Genomic DNA, 22,925 nt, shown 5'->3' with positions numbered 1-22,925 from the left:
TTTGGGAGTTAGGAGCACACATCAAAAGAATAAATAGCACCTGTAAACAACTGGAAAGGATTGCTGAGGACAGAGTTTGATGGAGAATGTTGGTGGGAGTTCTATGCTCCTCCAGGAGAGGTGATAGAAGTAATAAATTCGATCAGTTACAGTTTTTACCATTCTTTACATTTTAAGAAGTCATTTCAGAAGTCAACTACTTTAGCTGTGACAAGGTCATTTCATATTTTATAAAGTTGTGTGTGTGAACTTGATCTTAGCATAATCACTTTATCAATAGTTACATAGACAGTGATTCCGTGATTAGAAAGTAAAGGAAATTTTGTAATTAGTCAACGGCCTTCTTGATTTTTATCTTATCATAGCAGCTTTTACGATTCTAACTGAAATCCTTGATTTACTTGAACAGAGTTGTTCAGACTGTCCATTGTATTCCGTACTTTCCCTCAAATGTTCATATCTTCATAATCCAGTCAACCATCATAAGAAAGACAAAGGGGGAGAGTAAACAACCTTGCCTAACACATGACTTCACTTGGAATGCATCTGTCAGCTTTCCTCTATACAACACTTTAAACTGTAGTCCTTCACATGAATTCCGCATGATGACGATTTTCTCTGCTACACCATAGTATCAAAGAAGGTTCCATATAGTTCTGCTATCCACGCTATCGAATGTTTTCTCCTAGTCAAAGTAGTTCGTTCACATATACATTCAATAACTTATTTCTATACAATACTGTATATTACTTACTAAATTATCTTTATTATTTCCAATTATATTCTCATAGGATAATTCATTTGGATCAGTTGTTCCAACATAATCATCATTGACATATTGACTACGTAGACAATTTAAAAATACACAACGATCTGATGCATTGATACAAATTCTAGTCAGTAATTCAATTGCTTTATTACTTAAATCTTTTTGCATGATTCTCTCCTCCATATTTAATTGTTGTAATGTATTATTATTATTATTATTATTATTATTATTATTATTAGTAGTAGTAGTAGTAGTAGTAGTAGTAGTATTGGTAGTAGTAGCTAATGTTATATTCAATAATGTATTTGATAGAATTTGATTTGTTTCATTAAGTGATTTTAATAAACATTGAAATTGTTCAATTTGACCGATTAATAATTTTGATTGACTTGAACTATCTTCAGTTTGTGCTTTGATTTGTACCTAGTTAATATATATACACAAATGGAGAGAAGAAGGAAAGGAGAGAGAGAGAGAGAGTTACATCTTTTCGTTGAAATCATGAATAAAATCAATTTTATGTTTAGATACATATATATCTTGATCGACTAAGATGATTAGGTCATGTGTTACGCATGCTTGAACATCGATCAGCACGACGCGTAATACTGACAAGTGTTAGAGATGGTTGGAAGAAAGTTAAGGGTGGTCAAACCAGAATGTGGCATCAGTCATTGAAGTTACTAACTTCTAGTCTGAGACATGTTGGTAGATGCACACTACTTGGTTGGGGTCCGCGCGACTATTCTAACCAATGAGTGAAGACTCTGTGTGACATGGCTCAGAATCGATCACAATGGTATAGGTGTATACACTCTTTGCCTTCCCTCAAATCGTGAGATTAAAATCGCTTCATATCTTTCTTTCTACGAACTAATTCTTTCTTTCTGTACTATATCCTTACATAAAATCTTTCTTTTATATATTACCATCACTGAATTAACTACTTCTGTGAATTTGGTGTTTATCTTGTTGTGCCAATGAGTGAGGTATGGCAACTTGTACCGATGCATATATGTACCTGTTCCTACGTTGTAGCTGACTGACTGACTGATTGAAATATAACACTAAACGAAACAGTACGGTAAGAAAAAATCTAAATGAAGTTACCAATTCTTGGATGAATGTGTTGAGTAGTTGATATTTCAAGCTACATATGGAGAGATCTTATAATATTTCAAAGCCGTAGAGAGGAGAAAAGTTTAGAGAAGAGAACTGTTATGAATACATAGCAAGGATTTCTTCCTAATATAAACATATATACATTTGTAGTGTATGACAAAACTTGAACTAAAAACAATCAGTCACAAACAATATATCGACATACCTCTCCTACTGGAAGTCAGTTAGTGCCCTATAATCTCAGTGTTAACATCTTAATCTGTAAAGTACATTGACCAGGGTACAAATCTCACTGTGTGTTACCGCGATACAGATTGGGTTAAAGAATGTTCCGTGAAGAATTGTGTTAGGGTGGATCCTTGGAGAAGATTCTAGAATCTCCTTATCTAAAAAATTACAAATATGCTTACATTTTTCTTATTGTAATTCCTACTTCCATCCACCTTTATTATTAAGAATATAATTACGTTCTTGTTCAACCGTGTTCTAATTTGGGGATTTTTTGAGTGAAGTAGTGTCCAAGAATTTTAAGTAATAAGAGTGGCTAGGTCGTAATAAGAGAAATCATAACACTGGGAGTATCAATTCCTTTGAGATTCTAAAAACACCTTGCTGATAAGTGTAAAACACCAGGGCATCTCGTTCCATAGTTTCCTGCTGACTGCTTCTAACCGAATAACATCAAAACATAAGACCGAACATGAATATATGTTAAATTTATCGTACATCGTACATATGAAAAAAGATGAAGGAGGAAATTGATCACATCTAAGTTAGACAAGTGAAAACAACGATAGTAGTGATCGCTTTAATGGGAAGCTGAACACAAGAAATATATTTTAAAGAAAACGGACGAGATTAAAGAATCCAAAGGACAGAATCACGATAAACTGCAGATCATGAAATGGTAGAGATCATAAAATTGTATGTAACAGTATCTACTACCAGTGATTTTGTGTTATATTCTCGAATGTCTACAAACGAAGAATCTAATAAATTTTGTGCATCCCAATTATTAAGTTTTAATGTACAGATAGGATTCATTTTAACAATCAATCAATCATTAGATTGATGAAATATCTTCATGTGGCCGTCTTTGGTTTACCTGTGCTAAAGTTGAAACAATAAATGCAGTGGAATCTTTAATGTTCATTTCGTCTTACTTACTTACTTACTCACCTACGTCTGTTACCCCCAATGGAGCATAGGCCGCTGATCAGCATCCTACAACCCACTCTGTCCTGGGCCTTCTTTTCTAGTTCCATCCAATTCTTGTTCATTTTTCTCATGTCTATCTCCATTTCCCGGCGTAATGTGTTCTTTGGTCTTCCTATTCTCCTTTGGCCTTGAGGATTCCATGTGAGGGCTTGTCTTGTGACACAGTTGGGTGCTTTCCTCAATGTGTGTCCTATCCACTTCCAGCACTTCTTCCTGATTTCTTCCTCCGCTGGGATCTGGTTTGTTCTCTTTCGCATAGTGGATTGTTGTTGATAGTGTCTGGCCAACGGGTCCGAAATATTTTACGTAGACAACTGTTAATAAACACCTGTATCTTCTTGGTGGTGTTTTGTTCTCTGTGCTGGATGGTTTGGTCGTGGAGCTTTCATCGTTCTTCTGAACGACATCATCAGCACAAACTTCAGATAGAAGTGAAGTGTTCGAATTTCTCCATGTGTTTCACAGCTTGTTCTGTGCACCTCGATGTTGATTGGTTCTTGTTGACCTTAAATTTATCATTGTTTACTTCTTTGTTTTGGTTGTGTCTCCCATTGGTTTGATTTTTGTTCCTATATTTATGCACGATTTTCCTGATTGGTTGATAAATTGGATTGATTTCAATATGTTTGTTGATTGCTGTATCTTCTGAATGATGGCTTTTGTAGTTCTCCAGGTTTCCGCCCCATACAGTAAAAATGTCTTGACATTTGTATTGAAAATCCTGACCTTGGTGTTGGTTGACAGTTGTTTTGAGTTCCAGATGTTCTTCAGTTGTAAATATGCTGCTCTTGCTTTGCTGATCCGCGCCTTCACATCTGCACCAGATCCACCCTGTTCATCAATGATGCTGCCCAGATATGTGAAGGTTTTTACATCTTCCAAATCTTCTCAGTCAATTGTGATTGGATTGGTGCATTCTGTGTTGTATCGGAGAATCTTGCTTTTCCCTTTGTGTATATTGAGACCTACTGCTGTTGAGGCTGCTGCTACACTGGTCGTTTTCTCCTGCATTTGTTGTTGCGTTTGGGATAGAAGGGCCAGATCATCTGCGAAGTCCAGATCGTCCAACTGCATCCTAGATGTCCATTGTATCCCGTGCTTCCCTTCAGATGTTGACGTCTTCATGATCCAGTCGATCATCAGGGGAAAGAGAAAGGGTGAGAGTAAGCAACCTTGCCTGACACCGGTCTTCACTTCGAACGACTTTGTCAACTGACCTCCATGCACAATTTTGCAGTGTAATCCATCATATGAGTTCTGGGTGATATTGACTATCTTCTGAGGCACGCTGTAGTGTCGAAGAAGTTTCCATAGTGTTGTTCTGTTCACGCCATCAAATGCCTTTTCGTAGTCAATGAAGTTAATGTAGAGTGATGAATTCCATTCAATTGATTGTTCCACAATGATCCGTAGAGTTGCGATTTGGTCTGTACACGATCTATCCTTACGGAATCCTGCCTGTTGGTCACGAAGTTGGGCGTCTACGGAGTCCTTCATCCTGTTTAACAATACCCTGTTGAAGACTTTTCCCGGTATTGAGAGAAGAGTGATGCCCCTGTAGTTATCACAGTTGCTGAGATCGCCTTTCTTTTGTATTTTGATCAGGAGTCCTTCTTTCCAGTCTGTTGGTACTTGTTCCTCATCCCAAATCTTATTGAAGAGAATGTGGAGTATCTTTGCAGTTACTGCTACATCTGCTTTCAGTGCCTCTACTGGAATATTGTCTGGTCCTGCTGCTTTGCCACTCTTGATTTGTCTGATGGCCATGCTGATTTCTTCAATTGTTGGTGGGCCAGCATCGACTAGGAGGTCCGTGGGTGCTGCTGAAACTGATACTGAAACTTGATCCAATTTCAAATTCAGTCGCGTTATCCGCTATGTTATTGAGTACATTTAACCACTAACTTACCTATACATAAATAACAACTGGAAAGAGCTAGAAAGGATTGCGCAGGACAGGGTTGGATAGAGAGTGATGGTGGGTGGCCAATGCTCCACGTTGAGTAACAGGCGTAATTAAGTAAAGTAACATGTTGAACTGCATCCGAGTTTTATTGTATACATAAACAGTAGAATTAATGTACATATAACTGATAAGTCTCAAATAGAATGAAATTTGAATCTTAGACTCTACTTTTATTCATAAATCGGAAAATTTTTCTAGCTAAAATAAAAACACTGTGAAATCCTTTTCATGATCCATGCTTGATGTACGATTGCGTTGGTGCACGCTGATTGGCTAATTCTTAACCAATCAGTGCTAGTCGATACATGGAGAACACTAGAATTTTCTCATGTGAAAAACTATAAATATACTAACGTTTTCCTACTGTGCTCCTTACTTCCATTTAACCTTATTATTGGGGATGTGATTTCGTTCCTGTTCAACTGTGTTCTGAATTGGAGAATTGTCGAGTGAAATTGGTTTCCAAGAATGCTAAGCAATAAGATTATTATTATTATTATTATTACTATTATTATTATTAATGACTTTATTCAATATTATATTTTAGTACAATATAGAAATTCTCAGCACAGAGTATTTCAACAAGTTACTTACACACAAAAAAAAAAACAAAGACGAAAAAAGGGGGAAAAAAGGTTTAAAAAAATCCCGAAAAAACTGTACAACTTTTAGAATTAAGGACATGTTTAAGAATGCAAGTTATTGACTAGGTTGACTCTAACAACCTGTTCGTCACAGAGTATATTTGCTAGGTAAGGTATTATAGAACATTTATATTTTGGCTTGCATGTATGGATTTTAATGCATTGACGTCTTTTTCTACCAGAAGATATACAAGGAGAAAGATAAGAGTGAAGGGGATGGCTAGTATCTGATAAAATAACACCTGCCAGGAGTTTGTATGACTTTAGATGTCTATCCACAACCATATTAATTATGACTTCGAAAGATTTACCGCACACCTTGCTAACTGCCTTCAGCACTCTCTGCAATATAGCAAAGTCATTTCTCAAAAGCCCGGAAAGGAATAATAGATAATATGCAAGAATTGACAAACTGAAAGAGTAAATGACGAGTAATTCCAAGAGCATGCAATCGCATTATGTAGTAAGTCAGATGGAAAACTTTCTTCGATAACAGTAAAACATGAGAAGAACAAGAGAGATCAGAGGAAAAGATAACACCAAGAGAATTGACCTTCGACACTGTGTTCATCAAAAAGTCTCCAATGGTACACGCATCATGGGATCTCAAAATGGTGTTTAGATGTCATTCATATTGGATTGTATAAAATAAAAGAGAATCATCATAAACAATTTTAACTTACTTGTGTATTGGTTATACAACGTATCATATTCTCCATATAAATAACATCAGCTAAATATGGTTTTAAATAAATGTCAAATTGTTTCAATTTATTATCGGTTATTAATTGACGTTCTTTTTCAATGGATTCTATATGACCAATAATTTCTTCTTCAAATAATTGAATTGTTTTACTTAATTGATTTAATGTGATTGTGTATTTTTTGGCTTCAATAGTTGAAAAATTGCCTCCATCAATAAAAAGTCTATTTATTATATAAGAAGAAGAAGAAGAACAAGGCGTCTTTATCTTGGCGATTTGTGGAGATTGTAAAATTTTCATACATAACATCATAAACTCATCTTAGTTAGACTCAGAAGTACTGGATAGTTAGTTCGTCTTAGTATAGGATTCCTTCGAGTGCTTCTAGGTTTTTGCTAATGCTCTGGCTAAGATCAATTTATGATTTAGAGTGTGAACATCTTTATTAAATTTAAATTCTGTTGTGATCTTTAGTCTTATCATATGTTTCGGAATTAAACCATTGTATATAGTTCACTGCCCTCAAATACCCTGGTACGACCGAGAATGGTGATAGTCCACTCTCTTTATCCAAATGCTCTTATATGGCCATGTGCGTACAACTACTCCAAGGGAAGTCCTATTCACTGTCTTCTCACACCATGGTTGTTGGTTACAAAATTGAGAGGAAGGAAAGAGAATGTCCGCCAGGGGATTTAACCGGGTTGATGGATACGGAAGATCCACCTAGGGGAGTTGGAAAACCTTGATTCCAAACCAATAGTGAACATGGGTTAAAGGATCCTGAAGGAACAAATGGTGTATGAACCTATTGCTGGTCACCAGCTACCATGGGACTGCATCTACTTACGTTGCTCCACTGACTTGTGGATCAGACCTTTAGGTCTAAGGCTCAGGTTGTTGCCCCTAAGAAAGCCACCTGGTTCGGTCTGTGCACCCGTGCAACATCACCCGTGACTTGTGTGGCGCGTATGTATTCGGTGCCGCTTTGTACCAATATTTATGTATTCAAATAAATAAATAAATGTAGTTCAGTAATATGAATATTATTAACTCCTGGTAGACTACTAAATTATACACTGACCAATGACACACATTGACCGACAACAAATAAACATGAGTCTACCTCTATATCTATTGATTTAGCAAGTAAATTCTCTGTAACCCGGTAGACAGTAAGAAGCTAAACACATTAGGGATATAAACCCCCCATCAGTGTTTATGGTTATAACTCACTCTTAACTTTATATACATGGATTACCGAACCATGAAGCAAAACAAATAATAAATCATAATTTTTTTTACATGACGAAATGTGTTCGTAACTTATGGGATCGGGGCTAAAGTAGTTTATGCGTAAACGGAAGCCGTAATATGGGAAATACTAGAATTACAGAGCGCTTTCTTAAAATATGAAAACCATACATCAAATACTTCATTAGTACATCTTTCATCAGTTGTCTTTTACATCTTTCATCATTCTTTGATTTCTGCTGTTATTACAATTACTCACTGTTGCTCTTCCTGTTTTCCTCAATTGGATCTTCTCAACTTTCTGCTACCAGGCATTCTACTTCTGATTGATGTTACATGCTACTTAGATTTACCGAAATAAGTAGCATAGATCACACTCAAGAGTCCCAAACTGTCCAATATTCTATCCATTCTAACAAATTTATCAAGGTTTTAGACTATATGAAGTGTCTTCATTCAACACTTTAGAACATTTGAAATTTTCAAAGCAAGTCATTAAATTGTTCGTTTATAATATTTGAAAATTTAGAGTTTAGATAGCGTTTTACAGGGTTGAATTGCATGTTGGTGTACTATGTGTAAGTCAGCTGCCTCACAACAGACACAGTTGAACTCTACTAGTCACAGCTTCTCATTAGGACTCCAGGAAATACCTCTTGAAGCCACTCACTACTGAGTACATGATGATTATTATCAGAAAGGGAGTTTTGTGAAAATTGTAGTAATTCAATGGTTGAATTCATCAGTAACTCACTGAACACAATGGTGGACGGTGGCGCAATTTCAAGGACTGGTTGAAGTTAGACATTAACACGGCTCGATAACAGCTTCGTGGTCTGAAAGTTAAGTTGAAATCATGAGTCGATTGAAGCTAGACCACCATGGAAAACCTGGAAGCACTGGACGGCCGTTTCGTCCTAATATGGGACTCCTCAACAGTGCGCATCCACGACCCCGCACCACGCACCACCACTGAGCCGGTTAGGTGCTCGTGTGCGAATCCAGTAGGTCCTGGGTTCGAGCCCCGCGTGGTGCGGGGTCGTGGGTGCGCAATGCTGAGGAGTCCCATACTGAGACGAAACGGCCGTCCAGTGCTTCCAGGTTTTCCATGGTGGTCTAGCTTCAATCGACTCATGATTTCAACCTGTGAAATTTCTAAAATTTTCCACAAAACCCATTCTGAAAGTTAAGTGTTTGCGCGCGAGACTGATGATACTGGGTTCGAGTCCCCCGTGCGGAATCGTGATTATACACGTCTAAGGAGTCCAACACCAGGACAAAACAGCCCTCGAGTGTCTCCAAGCTTTCGATGGTGGTCTAACACTGATCGGTTAATGATCTTAATTGAAAAACTCAACAATCTCCATAAACCTATATTGACAATTACAAATTCTTTCCTTTCGTATATACACTTTGATGATATCTTTATACAAAAATGCTAATTCATCATGGATGAATCAAACTTGGAAGCACAGAACGGCCATTTTGTCCTGTCGTGGGACTCCTCGGCAGTGCGCATCCACGATCCTGCTCGCGGGATTCGAACGCAGGGCCTTCAGTCTCGCGCGCGAACGCTTAACCTAATGGACCACTGAGCAGGCAACCAGTGGTCTTAGTGTATAACAACAACCAATCCACGAAATTGCGCGCTGCCTAGGAGTCCCACAATAGGACGAAACATCCGTCCAGTGCTTCCAGGTTTCCAACGATGGTCTAACATCAATCGGTTCATGATCTCAACAAAAAACTAGATGAGATATTTATATCAATTGTTCAATTTGGATAGGATTCATATCACAAATCATTAATTTCACCTAAACAATCATTAAAAATGATAAATGTTTCGTTCTATTTTAAAACTTCTTATCAGTATTCATCTACAATCTCGTCAGGCATCTGATCTAGAATTCTCACATTTCACAGTGCGAGAGTTACCTCTGTACTATGTAGACAGAAATTGATTGTTCGTATTCCCAACCCAAATCAATTCATGATATCATACAATCGTAATGCGGCCCCATCGGTTAAGTTCGATTTCAATTAGTATCTGTGAGGAAAGTCCACGGGTGAACTCGATGAAGCTCTAAGAAGCTCAAAAAGAGTTGAAGATATCCCATCCAATCATCTTTTGGAAGAATATTCCAGCATCACTTCGTATAGCTTCCTTAATGAAAAAATGTTAATAACCCCATGTATGCAGATTGGAGGACTATAATAATGATTTCCTTTTTACTAAAAATTATAAATAGCTGACATTTTTTTGTATCATAATTGACACTATATGGAATAAAATTCCTTTCAGTTGTCTTCTGTTTTCTCATTTGCGACTTGGGAGGGTTCTAGCGTTCGAGTGCTCAAGTTACACGCTCTAGGCTTGAGAATTTATGAAATTCTAGAGAGAAACCATCACTGTCGGAGACCAACTAGAGTAGACGTATGACCAATGAGATTACATAACAAATACACAATAGATTAAATTCAGACAACTTCAGAATTCAACTTTATAGGTCTAAAAGTAGTAACTTCGAGGCCGAAATGTTCTTAGTTAGATTTCTTTCAAGTTTTTATAAGTCCATTATTAAGAAGTCTTAAAATATTTTGACACAGCTGTACTTTCCTTCTTGATTTTTTTGAGATTATCCTGCTAAAATCTAATCGCGATATATATATATATATGACCAATGTCATGTGTTTCAAGTCCTTATTTATTGCAGATCGAATGCTATCGACCATGTTGCAATGTGGCCACCAGTCTAGGTGACTCGACACTGCGTGCACTATATATTGAGATTCGATGGTGGTTGGAGGTAGTCGACAGGGAACTCTGGACCCGGCCAGGATAGCTCAGTGGTAACGTCTCTGACTGTGAAGCTAGGTGACACGGGTTGCAATCCGTCAGGGAGCACCAGTTCCCTCAAGATTACAGGTACACCTTGCTGACGAGTACCAAGTAGCCCGAAACCCTGGTCCAGGTTTTCCTGTCAACTACGTTCAACCACCATCTAATATATATATAAACATTTTCAGATAAACATGCTTTAAATAATAATAATATCAGAAGGGGTTTTATGGATGTTATAGTAATTTTAATAGTTGAGATCATAGATGCGCACTGCTGAGTAGTTCCACAGTAGGATGAAACGATCGTCTAGTGCTTCCAGGTTTTCCATGGTGATCTAGTTTCAATTGACTCATGATCTCAACCATTAATAATAATAATAATAATAATAATAATAATAATAATAATAAGTTATACTGATTCAATAGTTCATTCATTAAATCTTACTCTAATGATTCAATCAATTTTAAATTGGAATTGTTTAAAGTTTGTATTTGATTTTCAAAATTTTGACGAAACTCTTTCAATGCATGACGTACACATTGAGTATGAGATTCAGCGAAGCTTTCTATACGTTTTCGTAATAATAATAATCTTGAAGTGTTTCCAAATGGTGGACAATAGGGAGAGCAAGAATAATCAAGTTTATCAATTAAGTTTGATTGTTATTTATAATTAAAAACATTATTAATGAATAAAGAGAATTAGGTTAATATTATCAAATCCAATGGAAAATTTGTTATGATTAATAATGTAACCTAACACCACATGGAGCCCCTATGGGGATACTTCTGATCCCAAGCCCAGATAAAGGAGGACGGTTAAGCATGGGGGTTAACTATACCATCTTGTAGTAAACTAACTCATTAAATAAAGTTTCATTCTTTGATCTGGAGTTTATGCTGATGATTGTTTTGTTCAGACGAGCAATATAAGCTCCACAACCAAACTATCCAACTCAAAGCGTGAAACTACACCAAACAAAAACTAAAGAAATAGTCACTTCCGGAACTATTTTATGGACTATTCTGATATATATTCTTATTCATAATTATTCAGCAACCAGATTATCATATTTTCATAACCCTATTTATCATAAGCTGCTTTCATTTCACCCATTAATTATCATTATTATTATATTCCCCATCTATTAGCTTATAGCAACTATCTTACAACCAATTTCGATTATGGCTAATTTTAGTTAAGACCTTTTATTAACTTATTTAACAGACAATTCACGTATGTCTTTGTACCGTTATGATCACTAGATCACATGACAGACTCTAGCTAAAATGATGAATGCTTAAATATCACTCCATGATTCATTCTCTTCCTTATGTATATATGATCTCAAATCCTATTATTAGCCTTCGCCTCGCCGAGCTGCACCTTGTTCGATTTAACTAGAAATTCACCTCTGTATTTGATCACACACACACATATTCGCCGCTCTGCTTCAAATCCGTTCTATGTGCTCATAGTTTTGTGGTCTGAGATATCCGCTAATAAATTGTAGTTGCCTTTGTTCTTTGCCTACTGATTTCAAACACCGTTGAGGTTTATATAATAACGGCAACAAGGGTGATTGGTTAACGAAGCAGAGCCACTACAAGTTACAAATTCCCCTATTCATAGCCACTTTCAGTTTGATCTTGTAAAATTATTGTTTTTCATTTTACCATAATGATGTGGTCAGGTATGTCCATACATAAACCACGTATGATCTGGAATATAATATTCGTATAGTGGAGACTGATTACTCTATTCTGGACTCGACGATTATAGCAAGGGGATGACTTAGAAGGGAATCAAGGACACTAGTACTGGTTAATGTGTCATTGGTTAACTCAGGAGTGGTTTTATCACATACTATTAGCCATAAGTCATGACACAATTGACACAGTTTAATTTCTATGAATTTCAATGTTTTCTTTAAAATCAAGACGTATACAATTGAACTGATTAGGGAAAAAACCCGACCGTTGTTATTACCTTGACATGGTGGTGGGGCATGCCTATCGTAATGAACCAATCGAACTATACTGGCTGGGACAATCGTTTTTCAAGGTCCTACTATGCCAGACAGGTTGATTGAAGAGCGATAAAACTAAAAGCAACAAACCCAAGGTCCTAAGGCGAAGTCGTACTGCTGACTGTACAGAGTTATGATGGCAGTAAGGTGTTTCCTTCAGACAACCAGCATGACAGCGATGCTGCCTTTCCACAAGGAGGGGTGGGTTTGGAAAAGGTTGACCCCAAAAATGCACACCTCACCTTATCCCACGGATATCCGTTTCCGGCGGTAAGGTCTCAACAAGTACGGAGCTAACACGAAAATCACTCATAAAAAGGTCGTGTGTGACCGACCTTAAGCAGTTGTCCCTTGAGCACTGCAGTCACGCTCTCAGGTCACTAAGACCACCTTTAATCCAATTTCTTTTTCCTGCTATGGGAAAAAGACCCAATTAATTATGATTGAATTTACTACTTACGTTGATGATTTTGTTGCTTTACTAATAGTTGAATCAATTGATTGTTGAATTGCTTCATTCATTTGTTCTTCAGATTTATTTAATGTTTCAATTAAACTTTTAGTTGAATTAATTTTCATTTCATTTAATATTAAATTCACTGAGGTTATATGTCGTTCAATACGTGTTTGATGAAAAACTAATTCAGTTAATCTTACATTTGCCACATCCTATAAAGAAAAGAAAATATTCAATATAAGAAAAGATATCATAAATGAATTGATACTAGACACCATCATTTAAAACTTGGAAGCATTGGAGTGAAGTAGTTGAACGCGTCGACAATTTCACTTATCTTGGAAGTTTTATCAGCCCTAATGGATTGATGTCTGACGAAATCTCAGCACGGATTCGAAAAGCTCAGTTAGTTTTTACCAACTTACGTCACCTATGAAGAAGGCGAGATATCCTTCTATCAATAAAAGGACGAGTATACTGCGCGGCAGTCCGTTCTGTTTTAATTTACGGCAGTGAAACATGGCCATTAAGAGTAGAAGACACTCGTAAGCTACTAGTATTTGATCACAGATGCCTTAGAAATATTGCTGGCGCCTGCTGGGATTACCGGGTAAGTAATAGTGAGATTAGACACAGGGTATTAGGGAGTGATGATGGTAAATCAGTTGATGAGGTTGTGAATCTTGATCAACTGAGATGGTTGGGCCACGTGTTACGTATGCCTGAACACCGATTACCACGACGTGCAATGCTAACCGGTGTTCGGGATGGCTGGAAGAAAGTTAGGGGCGGCCAAACCAAAACGTGGCATCAGTGTTTGAAGTCACTAACTTCTAGTCTGAGCCATGTTGGTAGATGCACACTACTTGGTTGGGGTCCGCGCGACTATTGTAACCAATGGTTGGAGACTCTTGGTGACATGGCTCAGAATCGGTCACAATGGTATAGGTGTATACACTCACTGTCTTCCCTTAAATCGTGAGATTAAAATTACTTTACACCTTTCTTTCTACGAACTAATTTTTCTTCCTTATATGCAATCTTTCTTTTATATATTACTATCAGTGAATTAACTACTTCTATGAATTTGATGTTTACCTTGTTGTGGTAATGAGTGAGGTATTGCAACTTGTACTGATGCATATATGTGCCTGCTCGTACGTTGTAGCTGACTGACTGACTGGACGGTCGTTTCTTTCTAGTGTGGGACTCCTCAGTAATGCGCATCCATGATCCCTCACGTGGTTTTCGATGGTGGTCTAATATCGTTCCGTTTATTATTTCAAATAAAACTCGACAAACTTTACTACCTTATACTCATAAAAGTTGATAGGTCGATATCACCATTGAAAACAATTAATTCAATTGATAAATTTGAATAGTGCAATATAAGAAGATAAAGTTTATCAGAACAATGTGATGTTAGATTAGCGGAATACATTTCAAACAATTGGTCACGCACATACTTGTTAACATCATTTATACAAGGTCAACTAGACAAATGAAAGGTGAAAGAAAACAAAGATGATAAAGAATGTATTTGTGATACTCACCACTCTGGATAGTAAAACAATATTACCAAGGTAAGTTGATGGTGAGAACAAACTGTTTTTTGAACATATTGTAGTGGATGGTACTATGCCAAGCCTAAATAAGTTATTCTAACCTCTGGACAGACCAATCTATTCATTCTTCTCAAGCCATATTTTTACCCTGTCACTTATTTGCCAATTAACCCTGACTGCTTTTATGTGATCGTATTTGTGTTAATTACTTACCCTTTTCATCATGTATCTGTAACTTCTACTTGTTTGAATATAAATATTGAGGCAGATTTGATTAAATAGAGTTGGCTCAATCGTCTTCTCCACTACGCGTCATTTCGTTTCGCTTCGCTTTCTTCTCTTCGCATTATTCGCTTCGTTTCCCTGATTATCCGTTCAGATCAACGAGTGTACGTAAAATACGTAATCAAGCTTCATTCTCGTATTTTACTTATTTTGTTCCATTATTCTCTAACACAAATTAAGTCGAGAGTTGGTGACATGTATATTTAGACAACAATCATCATACGATCTAATTGGGGTCAGATATCAGGCCATTAAAATATAGAAAAGGTTTTCAATTTTCATAGGGTCAAGGCTACAATAAACCTTAGTATATACGCCATTAAAACATTTTTTTGTACAAAACCACAAAAGTTGAGGTAAGATCAATTTTATAGCCTGTTTCAACGATGTGTTTAGCAATAGAGGATGATTTATTTATATTTTCTATTCTTATTAAGTCATTTGATTTTATGTATATTTATAACCAATGGTCAGTATCTTATTGGCCTTGATATTGTCTTAAGTCACAAGTATTATAAATAGAGAATTTAACTTCACCCGGTTGTACAATTTAGTGGCTATCTAGACTCAGTAACTAAGTATATAATGTGATGGCATTTGAAGCGAACTGTACTGGGTTCGAGTTTTGAGATGAAGATACATTTATCAGAAGGGGTTTGTGGAGATTTGTAGAAATTTTCACAGATTGAAATCATGAGTCAGTTGAAGCTAGACCACCATTGAAAACCTGGAAGCACTGGACGGCCGTTTCGTCCTAGTATGGGACTCCTCAGCAGTGCGCATCCACGATCCCATACCACGCGGGGCTCGAACCCAGGACCTACTGGCTTCGCGCGCGAGCACTTAGCCATTAGACCACTGAGCCGGCATCCAACGGTGTTAATGTCTAACTTCGTGGATGCGCACTGCTGAGGAGTCCCATACTAGGACGAAACGGCCGTCCAGTGCTTCCAGGTTTTCAATGGTGGTCTAGCTTCAACTGACTCATGATTTCAATCTGTGAAGATACATTTAGGCGATGAGGCACAAACAGGATGAAACGTGCGTTCTAGGTTCCACTGCTAGCCACCATCCATTTCGGTACATATTCGCATAGTCCTGACGATCTTTATCTTCTTATAACACTATCTTAATCTCACTATTGTGTATAGCTGAGTATCAAAAACTAAATTGGAGTTCTATTTCAGTCAGTCAATAAGTCATTTGTGTTAAAACAAGACGAATATTGTAAAAGTTAAAACTTTCGGAACATGTTTCAGAATTAGTATCACTATTATTATTACTGCTACTACTACCTATTTTTGTTGATAACTTGGATGAACAGCTCACCACAAGCTCTCAGTCGACTAATAGTATTTGAGTAAAAAGCCTTCATCTTCGTATTATCTATTCCATTACTTACAGTCTCTTTCTATATGTATATGGTTGTAAGCGATCATGAGGATATATTAAGCCTACGTTCTGTGGTGATCAGCACTCAGTACCAAGTGTTATTTATAGCCTTTTAAAAAGTGACATTTTCTAAAAGATTCAGTCTCATGTCGCTACTCAATACACGAGTAACCTGATTGTGACATTTCCATTTGTAACACCATTTTTAATTCATGTGTAACTTATGCATCAAATAGAATCATATCAAATCATAAGGGTAGTAAGACTTTGATGATCTTTCTAATTGTATGAGGATTAATAGTAATATCTAGTTGCCTAAACTAGAATAGGTATGACAGGATTCGAACACGAAAATTATTGGTTAGAAGCCGAAACTTTACACAACTTGATCAGAGCTAATTATCTGCATTGTATACAATCATAATGTGATGTGTGCTACTGATGTCAGCAGATATAAGGAGTATATATCATCATTTGAAAGTGAAATGCCTGGAGGCAGAAGATTAAGAAGATTAAAGAAAAGAGACGACCGAGAACAGAGAATGATTGATGTAGAAACGAAAGAACAATGAAGTCTAAGACGATTGACTGACATTTTGCCAATAAAGTATTTACTATATATGGTCCTCAGATTTTACTAAGATACTCTTTAATTTCGTATTCGAACACATTCGATTGTCTCAACTTGTATTCTCGTTCACTACAATAGTTTATAGTGTAATAACACACCAAAATTGATACCTTAATCACGCCAGTTTAAAAAAAAACTACTCACGAACATTCGTAGAGTAGTCAATAAAGACGAAGTAGATAGAGCGCACATCGCTGAAATAATCAAAATGAACCACAAAGCAAGTCCTAACTTGGAATCATCATAGTGACTGGAAATGAAGCAGACTAAAGAACATAGTGCTCCAGAAATTGAGGCAGATGATTTTTATTATCCACCCCGCAATTTTTGAAAATTCTTTTTTAAAATCCCCCCACCCCACTGAAAAATTTTTTCCACCCCCAAATTACAATATTTTTAACCCCTTATTTCGTCCAATGAAATGGCTAGTTTTAAATTTCGTTTTAATTGGTTAGTTATGTCTTGAAAATTGTTATAAAATATCAGTAATTGTCGACGAAGTACATTTTAATCGTCATTATGGAGGAGAGTAACTTGTCAAGTACAAGCGCTGGTGTTTCTGACGTCACGGAAACGGAGGAAGTGTTTTTGACAACATTGTTTTTCGTTGCGTTCCCATCAGTTGAAGCGTTAAAGGCCGCTATCGCAACTTTCGAAAGATCGACTTACAATCATTATGTAGTGAGAGATTCACATACGGGCAGAGATCAGAATTCGTATATTAAATTTATGTGTTGGAGAAATGGGCGTATAAGGTCTAGCGGTTCGTCACAGAGGATTAGACGGAGGAGGTAATTTGGTTAATGTATTTATAATTTTTTTCACGAAGGGCTTCCATGAACACGCAATGTCCGGCATTCATGTTTTGTACGATTATAGACGGGTACTGGACTGTTGTGTGTGGGAATGTGCATCACAATCACGAGTGCAATTCCCTGAGGTACCAAAATAATTCATGGATGCGCAGGTTAACGGATGCTGAGTTTGAAACTGTGCGGCCACTGCTCATATGTGGTACGGCTTCCTTCCACATTAAGAATTTCGCTTACCATTCTTATGGTAAACGTCTTAATGATCAAGATGTGTGTAATTTGAGGCACAAAGTGTTCTCACAGGCGAACCTTCCTGGTAATCAACTTGCGAATTTATAATGTACACTGTAGGTGATTACGGGAAGTTGAAAGCTCACATAATATCCTTGGGTGGGCTTTGCGATATAAAAAGATATTGACAGTACTTTAAAAAAAACTGTAAAGGGGAACTCAGGACAGAGTAGGTTGTAGAATCCTAGTCGGTGGCCTATGCTATTCAAAGGGTATCAGACATAAGTAAGTAAATCAGTAGGGATACTGATCGTGCTATTAATGTATAGAAAAACACATTTATTAGTTAATTTTCTTTTAAAAGTTGAATTACTTCTTTCACCCGACGAATACGTGGTTCATGCAGTTTGAGTTGCAGTTGATATTCATCGTCTATTTCAGTTTTTCTAACTATAACTTCCTCTTTTACGGCTAATATGGTTGTATTCTTCCATTGTTCCAAATATTCTAATATTTTCTATTACAAAAAAACACAAACAAAAATAATGGTCACTAGATTCGAGAGAAAATTTCCCGAGTTCTAGTGAGAAGATATGAATAGCGGAATTCGACCATGTCTGGTGTAAAGCAATTACCTACCAAAAAACAATCGAAGATAGTCGCTGAATTTCGTGGGCTGATTGAAGTTAAACACTAGCACTAGCTGGTTTACTGGTCTGAGCGTCAAGCGTTTGTGAATAGAACAGAAGGTCCCGGGTTAGACTACCACGTGCAGCGTCATGGATGTGCGATACTGACAAAACCCATACTACGACAAAATGACCGTTCAGTGCTGTCAGGTTCTCAATGATGTTCTAACAATGATCGGTTCATGATTTAAAGAAACAAGCAAGTATAATATTTTTGCATTTCACGACTATAGAATGATGGGTGTATAATACTACAACTCAATACACTAAGCACAGGCTGGATCAAGTTATACACATACAGGATTTATGATAAAAAATTGGCAACCACATAATAGTTTACTTAACACAATTACTACTAGTTCATATAACGAATAGAATTCCGCTACGTTTAGCCATTCATATATCCATCAAACAAAAAGCTTACTCAATTAGCCAAGACTTTCTTAATAAACCAGAAACCAACCAATGGTTGAATATGTCATTTAACATTCTAAGGGATAGATATATAAATGTGCATATATTTCTCAGTTTGGTTTACCCAGAAAAGTTCCCTTTTCATTCAAGAAAGCGGTTTTGCTTGTTTTTAGGAAGCTTATATATCAATATCAGAATCAGAAACCACACAACATAAGTTCGCAATGAAATTGGAATACGAATCACTAGTAGAAAAGAATTCACGGCATTATATTATCACAGTATTTAGTAAACTGAGTGTTTGTCTACGCTTGTTAGTCAATCACTTATCTTTACTGATGCATATCAATATCATTGGGTAATTAGTAAAATAGACTATATGTATATCTACACATATTGTAACGGGAAAACTAGGGATTTGAGTTCACGATCTTAAATCAGACATAGGGCTTGATGCAAATTGATTTGAAGTTGTATTCCAACACAGTGACCTAAAAGTGTTGTACATGCCACTGGTTCTGTAGGTTATGCTTGTGACTATTATTGAAGAGTTCTATGAAATAAGACAAAATAGCTGTACACTTTGTTAGATCAGACTAAATAAATGGGACAGATGGAACTTTCAGAAGTATTCTACGTAAAAATTGATCGCTCCTTAAATAATCATCCATTTATTACGTCATTTTATATCCCTTATGGCTTTGCTGCACACAACTTATGATTTCTTATATTTAGTGTGTTATGGTCTGTTCACTATGTAAATCCAATAATACAAGGTAGATCTACTTGTTGACTTTGAATTGTGATTGATCACAGAGGGCAAATATGATGTATGAACAAATAGGTATTGAAGCCTTCGGCTATTTTTCACGATCACTGTGCTATTGGTCAGATTAGTATAAGGTGAATCACCAATAACCGGACACTATAATCAGATGCCTTTGATTCAAATGAACATATCAAAATTGCTTGACAAATGAATAAATTAGAATGGGGATTTGTGAAGATTGTAGTGATTTTAATAGTTGACTTCATGAGTCGATGTAAGTTAGACCATCATTGAGAACCTGGAAGTATTGGACGACCATTTCGTCCAAGCATTGAACTCATCAGCAGTGTGCGTCTACGATCCCGCATGCGAACACCTAACCTATAGACTACTGAGCCTGCATCAGGTAGGGTCACTGTCTAAATTCAATCGATCCATGATCTTGCACAACGATTCACCCATTGTCTGAGGTAGACACTTGTCTTTACCCGACAATTAAACTCACTACAATTCCCACAAATCCCCATTTTAATAATAATTATCATGTGCTCAATAGTGACTGGCTTCAAGATGGATTTCGTGGAGTTCTAGTGAGAAGCCATGACCAGTAGAGTCCAATCCGTGTTTGGTAGAGACAGGTATCTACCTCAGACAATTGAAGATAGTCGTGCAATATCGTGAACTGATTGAATTTAGACAATAACACCATAGGATACCGGCTTAATGATCTATAGGTTAAGTGTTCATGTACGGGACCGATATATCCTGGATTTGAGTCCCGTATGCGGGATCGTAGATACGCACTGATGAATAGTCCCATATTAGGACAAAACGTTCATTTAGTATTTCCAGATTTTTGTTAATGGTCTAATTTACAAATTTTTATTACTGACAAAGCTACACACCCGTATTCACTCGATTACGGTTCATCCTCAATTTTAACCCACCAAGATACAATAGTGAACCTCCACCCCAGGATCAGACACATTTCTGATCACTCTGAACCCCAGCGCCAAGTAAGTTATAACTTATCAATTCAATAAATAATTAAATCAGAAAGGGTTTTGTGGAGATTTTAGTAATTTCAACAGTTGAAATCACGGGTCAATTGAAGCTAGACCACTATGGAAAATCTGGAAACACTAGATGGCCGTTTCATCCTAATATGGGACTCCTCAGAAGTACGCATCCACGGTCCCGTCTCGAACTCAGAATGCCGGCTCAGTAGTCTAATGGTTAAGTGCTCGCGCGCGAAACTGATATGTCCTGGGATCATGGATGCGTACTGCTGAAGTGTCCCATATTAAGACAAAACGATCTTTCAATACTTCCAGGTTTTCCACTGTGGTCTATCTTCAATTAACTAATAATTTCAACTATTGAAATGATGAAATCACATTTGTTTTTATACAAAAAAACTAATAGAAATTCACTTACTATACGAACGATTGCTTTAACATGTTTGATTAGATTTAAACATTTTTCAATTTTAATTGGTTGAATATAATCGGTTACATAATTATTTACAGTAATTGGTTTATTTTCATCATTATTATTATTATTATTATTATTATTATTATTATTATTATTATTATTGATAATCAATAACTGAGTATCATTATTTTTTGTATGATCTGATTTTATTGATTTTTTAATGAATTTAATTGATAAATTATTATTGATTTCATTCAAATGATTCATTTCATTACCAGTGATAATACCGGTTAATTGAATATTTTTAATTAAATAATCAATAAATATATTCAATGTAGAATTAGATTTCATTTCTGATTGTAAAAATTTAATTAAATCATCCATAGCAATATCATGATGTTTTATATAATAGAAAATATGATTTAATTTAGAAACATTTCCATCGAATTGTTGTTGTTGTGGCGGTGATGGTGATGGTGGTGGTTGTGGTGATGGTTGTTGCTGTGGTGGTAATGGTGATGGTGGTTGTGGTTGTTGTAGTGCTGATGGTGATAGATGTTGTTGTTGTATACAAATATATTTTTCAAATCCAAGTGTAACTATGTTATTGATTGGTGTTTGACGATTTATTTTTTTCTAGAATTAATAAGAAACAAAAAAAGAGAAACAAAGGGATTATGAGTTAACTTACCAAAATAGCCTAATATCATTTTGTGGTGTGTGTGTGTGTTATCGATGTCGATAGATATAAATAGTATGTAGTAGTAGTATTAGTAGCCAAATAGAAAGTACCTTTTATAAAATCGTTCATCCTGTTCAGCAACACTGCTGCAACATTTTCCTGATACTGACAGTAGTGTGATGCCTGTGTAGTTCTCACATTGCTCAGATCTCCTTTCTTTGGTATCTTGATGAAGTGTCCTTCTTTCCAGTATGTTTATGGCCCTTGTTCTTCCTCCTAATTCTTCTTGAATAGAGTATGAAACATGTTTGCAGTCGCTTCTATATCTGCCTTCAGTGCTTCAGTTGATCTATTGTCAGGAACTGTTGCTTTCCCATTCTTGATTTGTCTGATGGCCATCCTGATTTCTTCTATCACCGGTTGACTAAAATCTATAAGAAGGTCTGTGTGTGCTGCTTCGATGTCCGGTGGGTTTTTAAAGAGTTCCTCAAAGTGTTTTGCTCATCTGTTCTTCTGTTCTTGAGTCTCAGTGATTGTCTTGCTTTCCATATCCTCGAGTCTATAAAAATGTCATGATCATTATTTTCATTATAGTAGATTGTCGGTGTTGCATTTTCATATTTACCCCCATGATATTTATATCAGTTCTTAGCCAATCGGAAAGCATCTTTCATAAAATGTGTAGTTTATTAAAACGAAAATAATAATATTACCAAGTATAAACAAATTGTACATATTTGATGAATCTACAATAGTCTTCTTCAAAAGAAAAGAAAGGTATCAACTCATTCTAATGAATATAAATTGTCCATATTCTGGAATTCTTAAAAAGGGTTCAATGAGATCTCTAAATATCCATTAATGAATTAAACATTAAGAGTTTTTTTTCAGTTGACATTTTAATCACCAATTGATATCAGGTACAATATGCAAAGATCATTTTACTACTTATTATAAAGACATGCTTTGTTGAATTTTACGCGGAAATCGAACAGTCACATTCTCGATCCTGATTA

At 36.3% G+C, this 22,925-nt stretch overlaps 1 protein-coding gene across 1 annotated transcript in view; it reads right to left on the bottom strand.

Moving 5' to 3' along the window:
* MS3_00011199 (uncharacterized protein) overlaps positions 1 to 22,925 on the bottom strand; it is a gene marked incomplete at its 5' end in the record, with an annotated part of 88,388 nt that overhangs the window by 34,413 nt on the left and 31,050 nt on the right. The window contains 6 exons of the mRNA XM_051219605.1: positions 755 to 1,192; positions 6,403 to 6,646; positions 10,964 to 11,110; positions 13,009 to 13,217; positions 18,295 to 18,438; positions 21,231 to 21,863. Of these exons, the coding sequence (XP_051064563.1) occupies positions 755 to 1,192; positions 6,403 to 6,646; positions 10,964 to 11,110; positions 13,009 to 13,217; positions 18,295 to 18,438; positions 21,231 to 21,863 (1,815 nt within the window). The remainder of the gene's footprint in view (positions 1 to 754; positions 1,193 to 6,402; positions 6,647 to 10,963; positions 11,111 to 13,008; positions 13,218 to 18,294; positions 18,439 to 21,230; positions 21,864 to 22,925) is intronic.

The sequence above is a fragment of the Schistosoma haematobium genome, chromosome 7, assembly GCF_000699445.3.
Source record: "Schistosoma haematobium chromosome 7, whole genome shotgun sequence".
Lineage (NCBI taxonomy): Eukaryota > Metazoa > Platyhelminthes > Trematoda > Strigeidida > Schistosomatidae > Schistosoma > Schistosoma haematobium.
The sequence above is the reverse complement of the archived record's forward strand: the minus strand, read 5'-3'. Positions and strand labels throughout refer to the sequence as shown.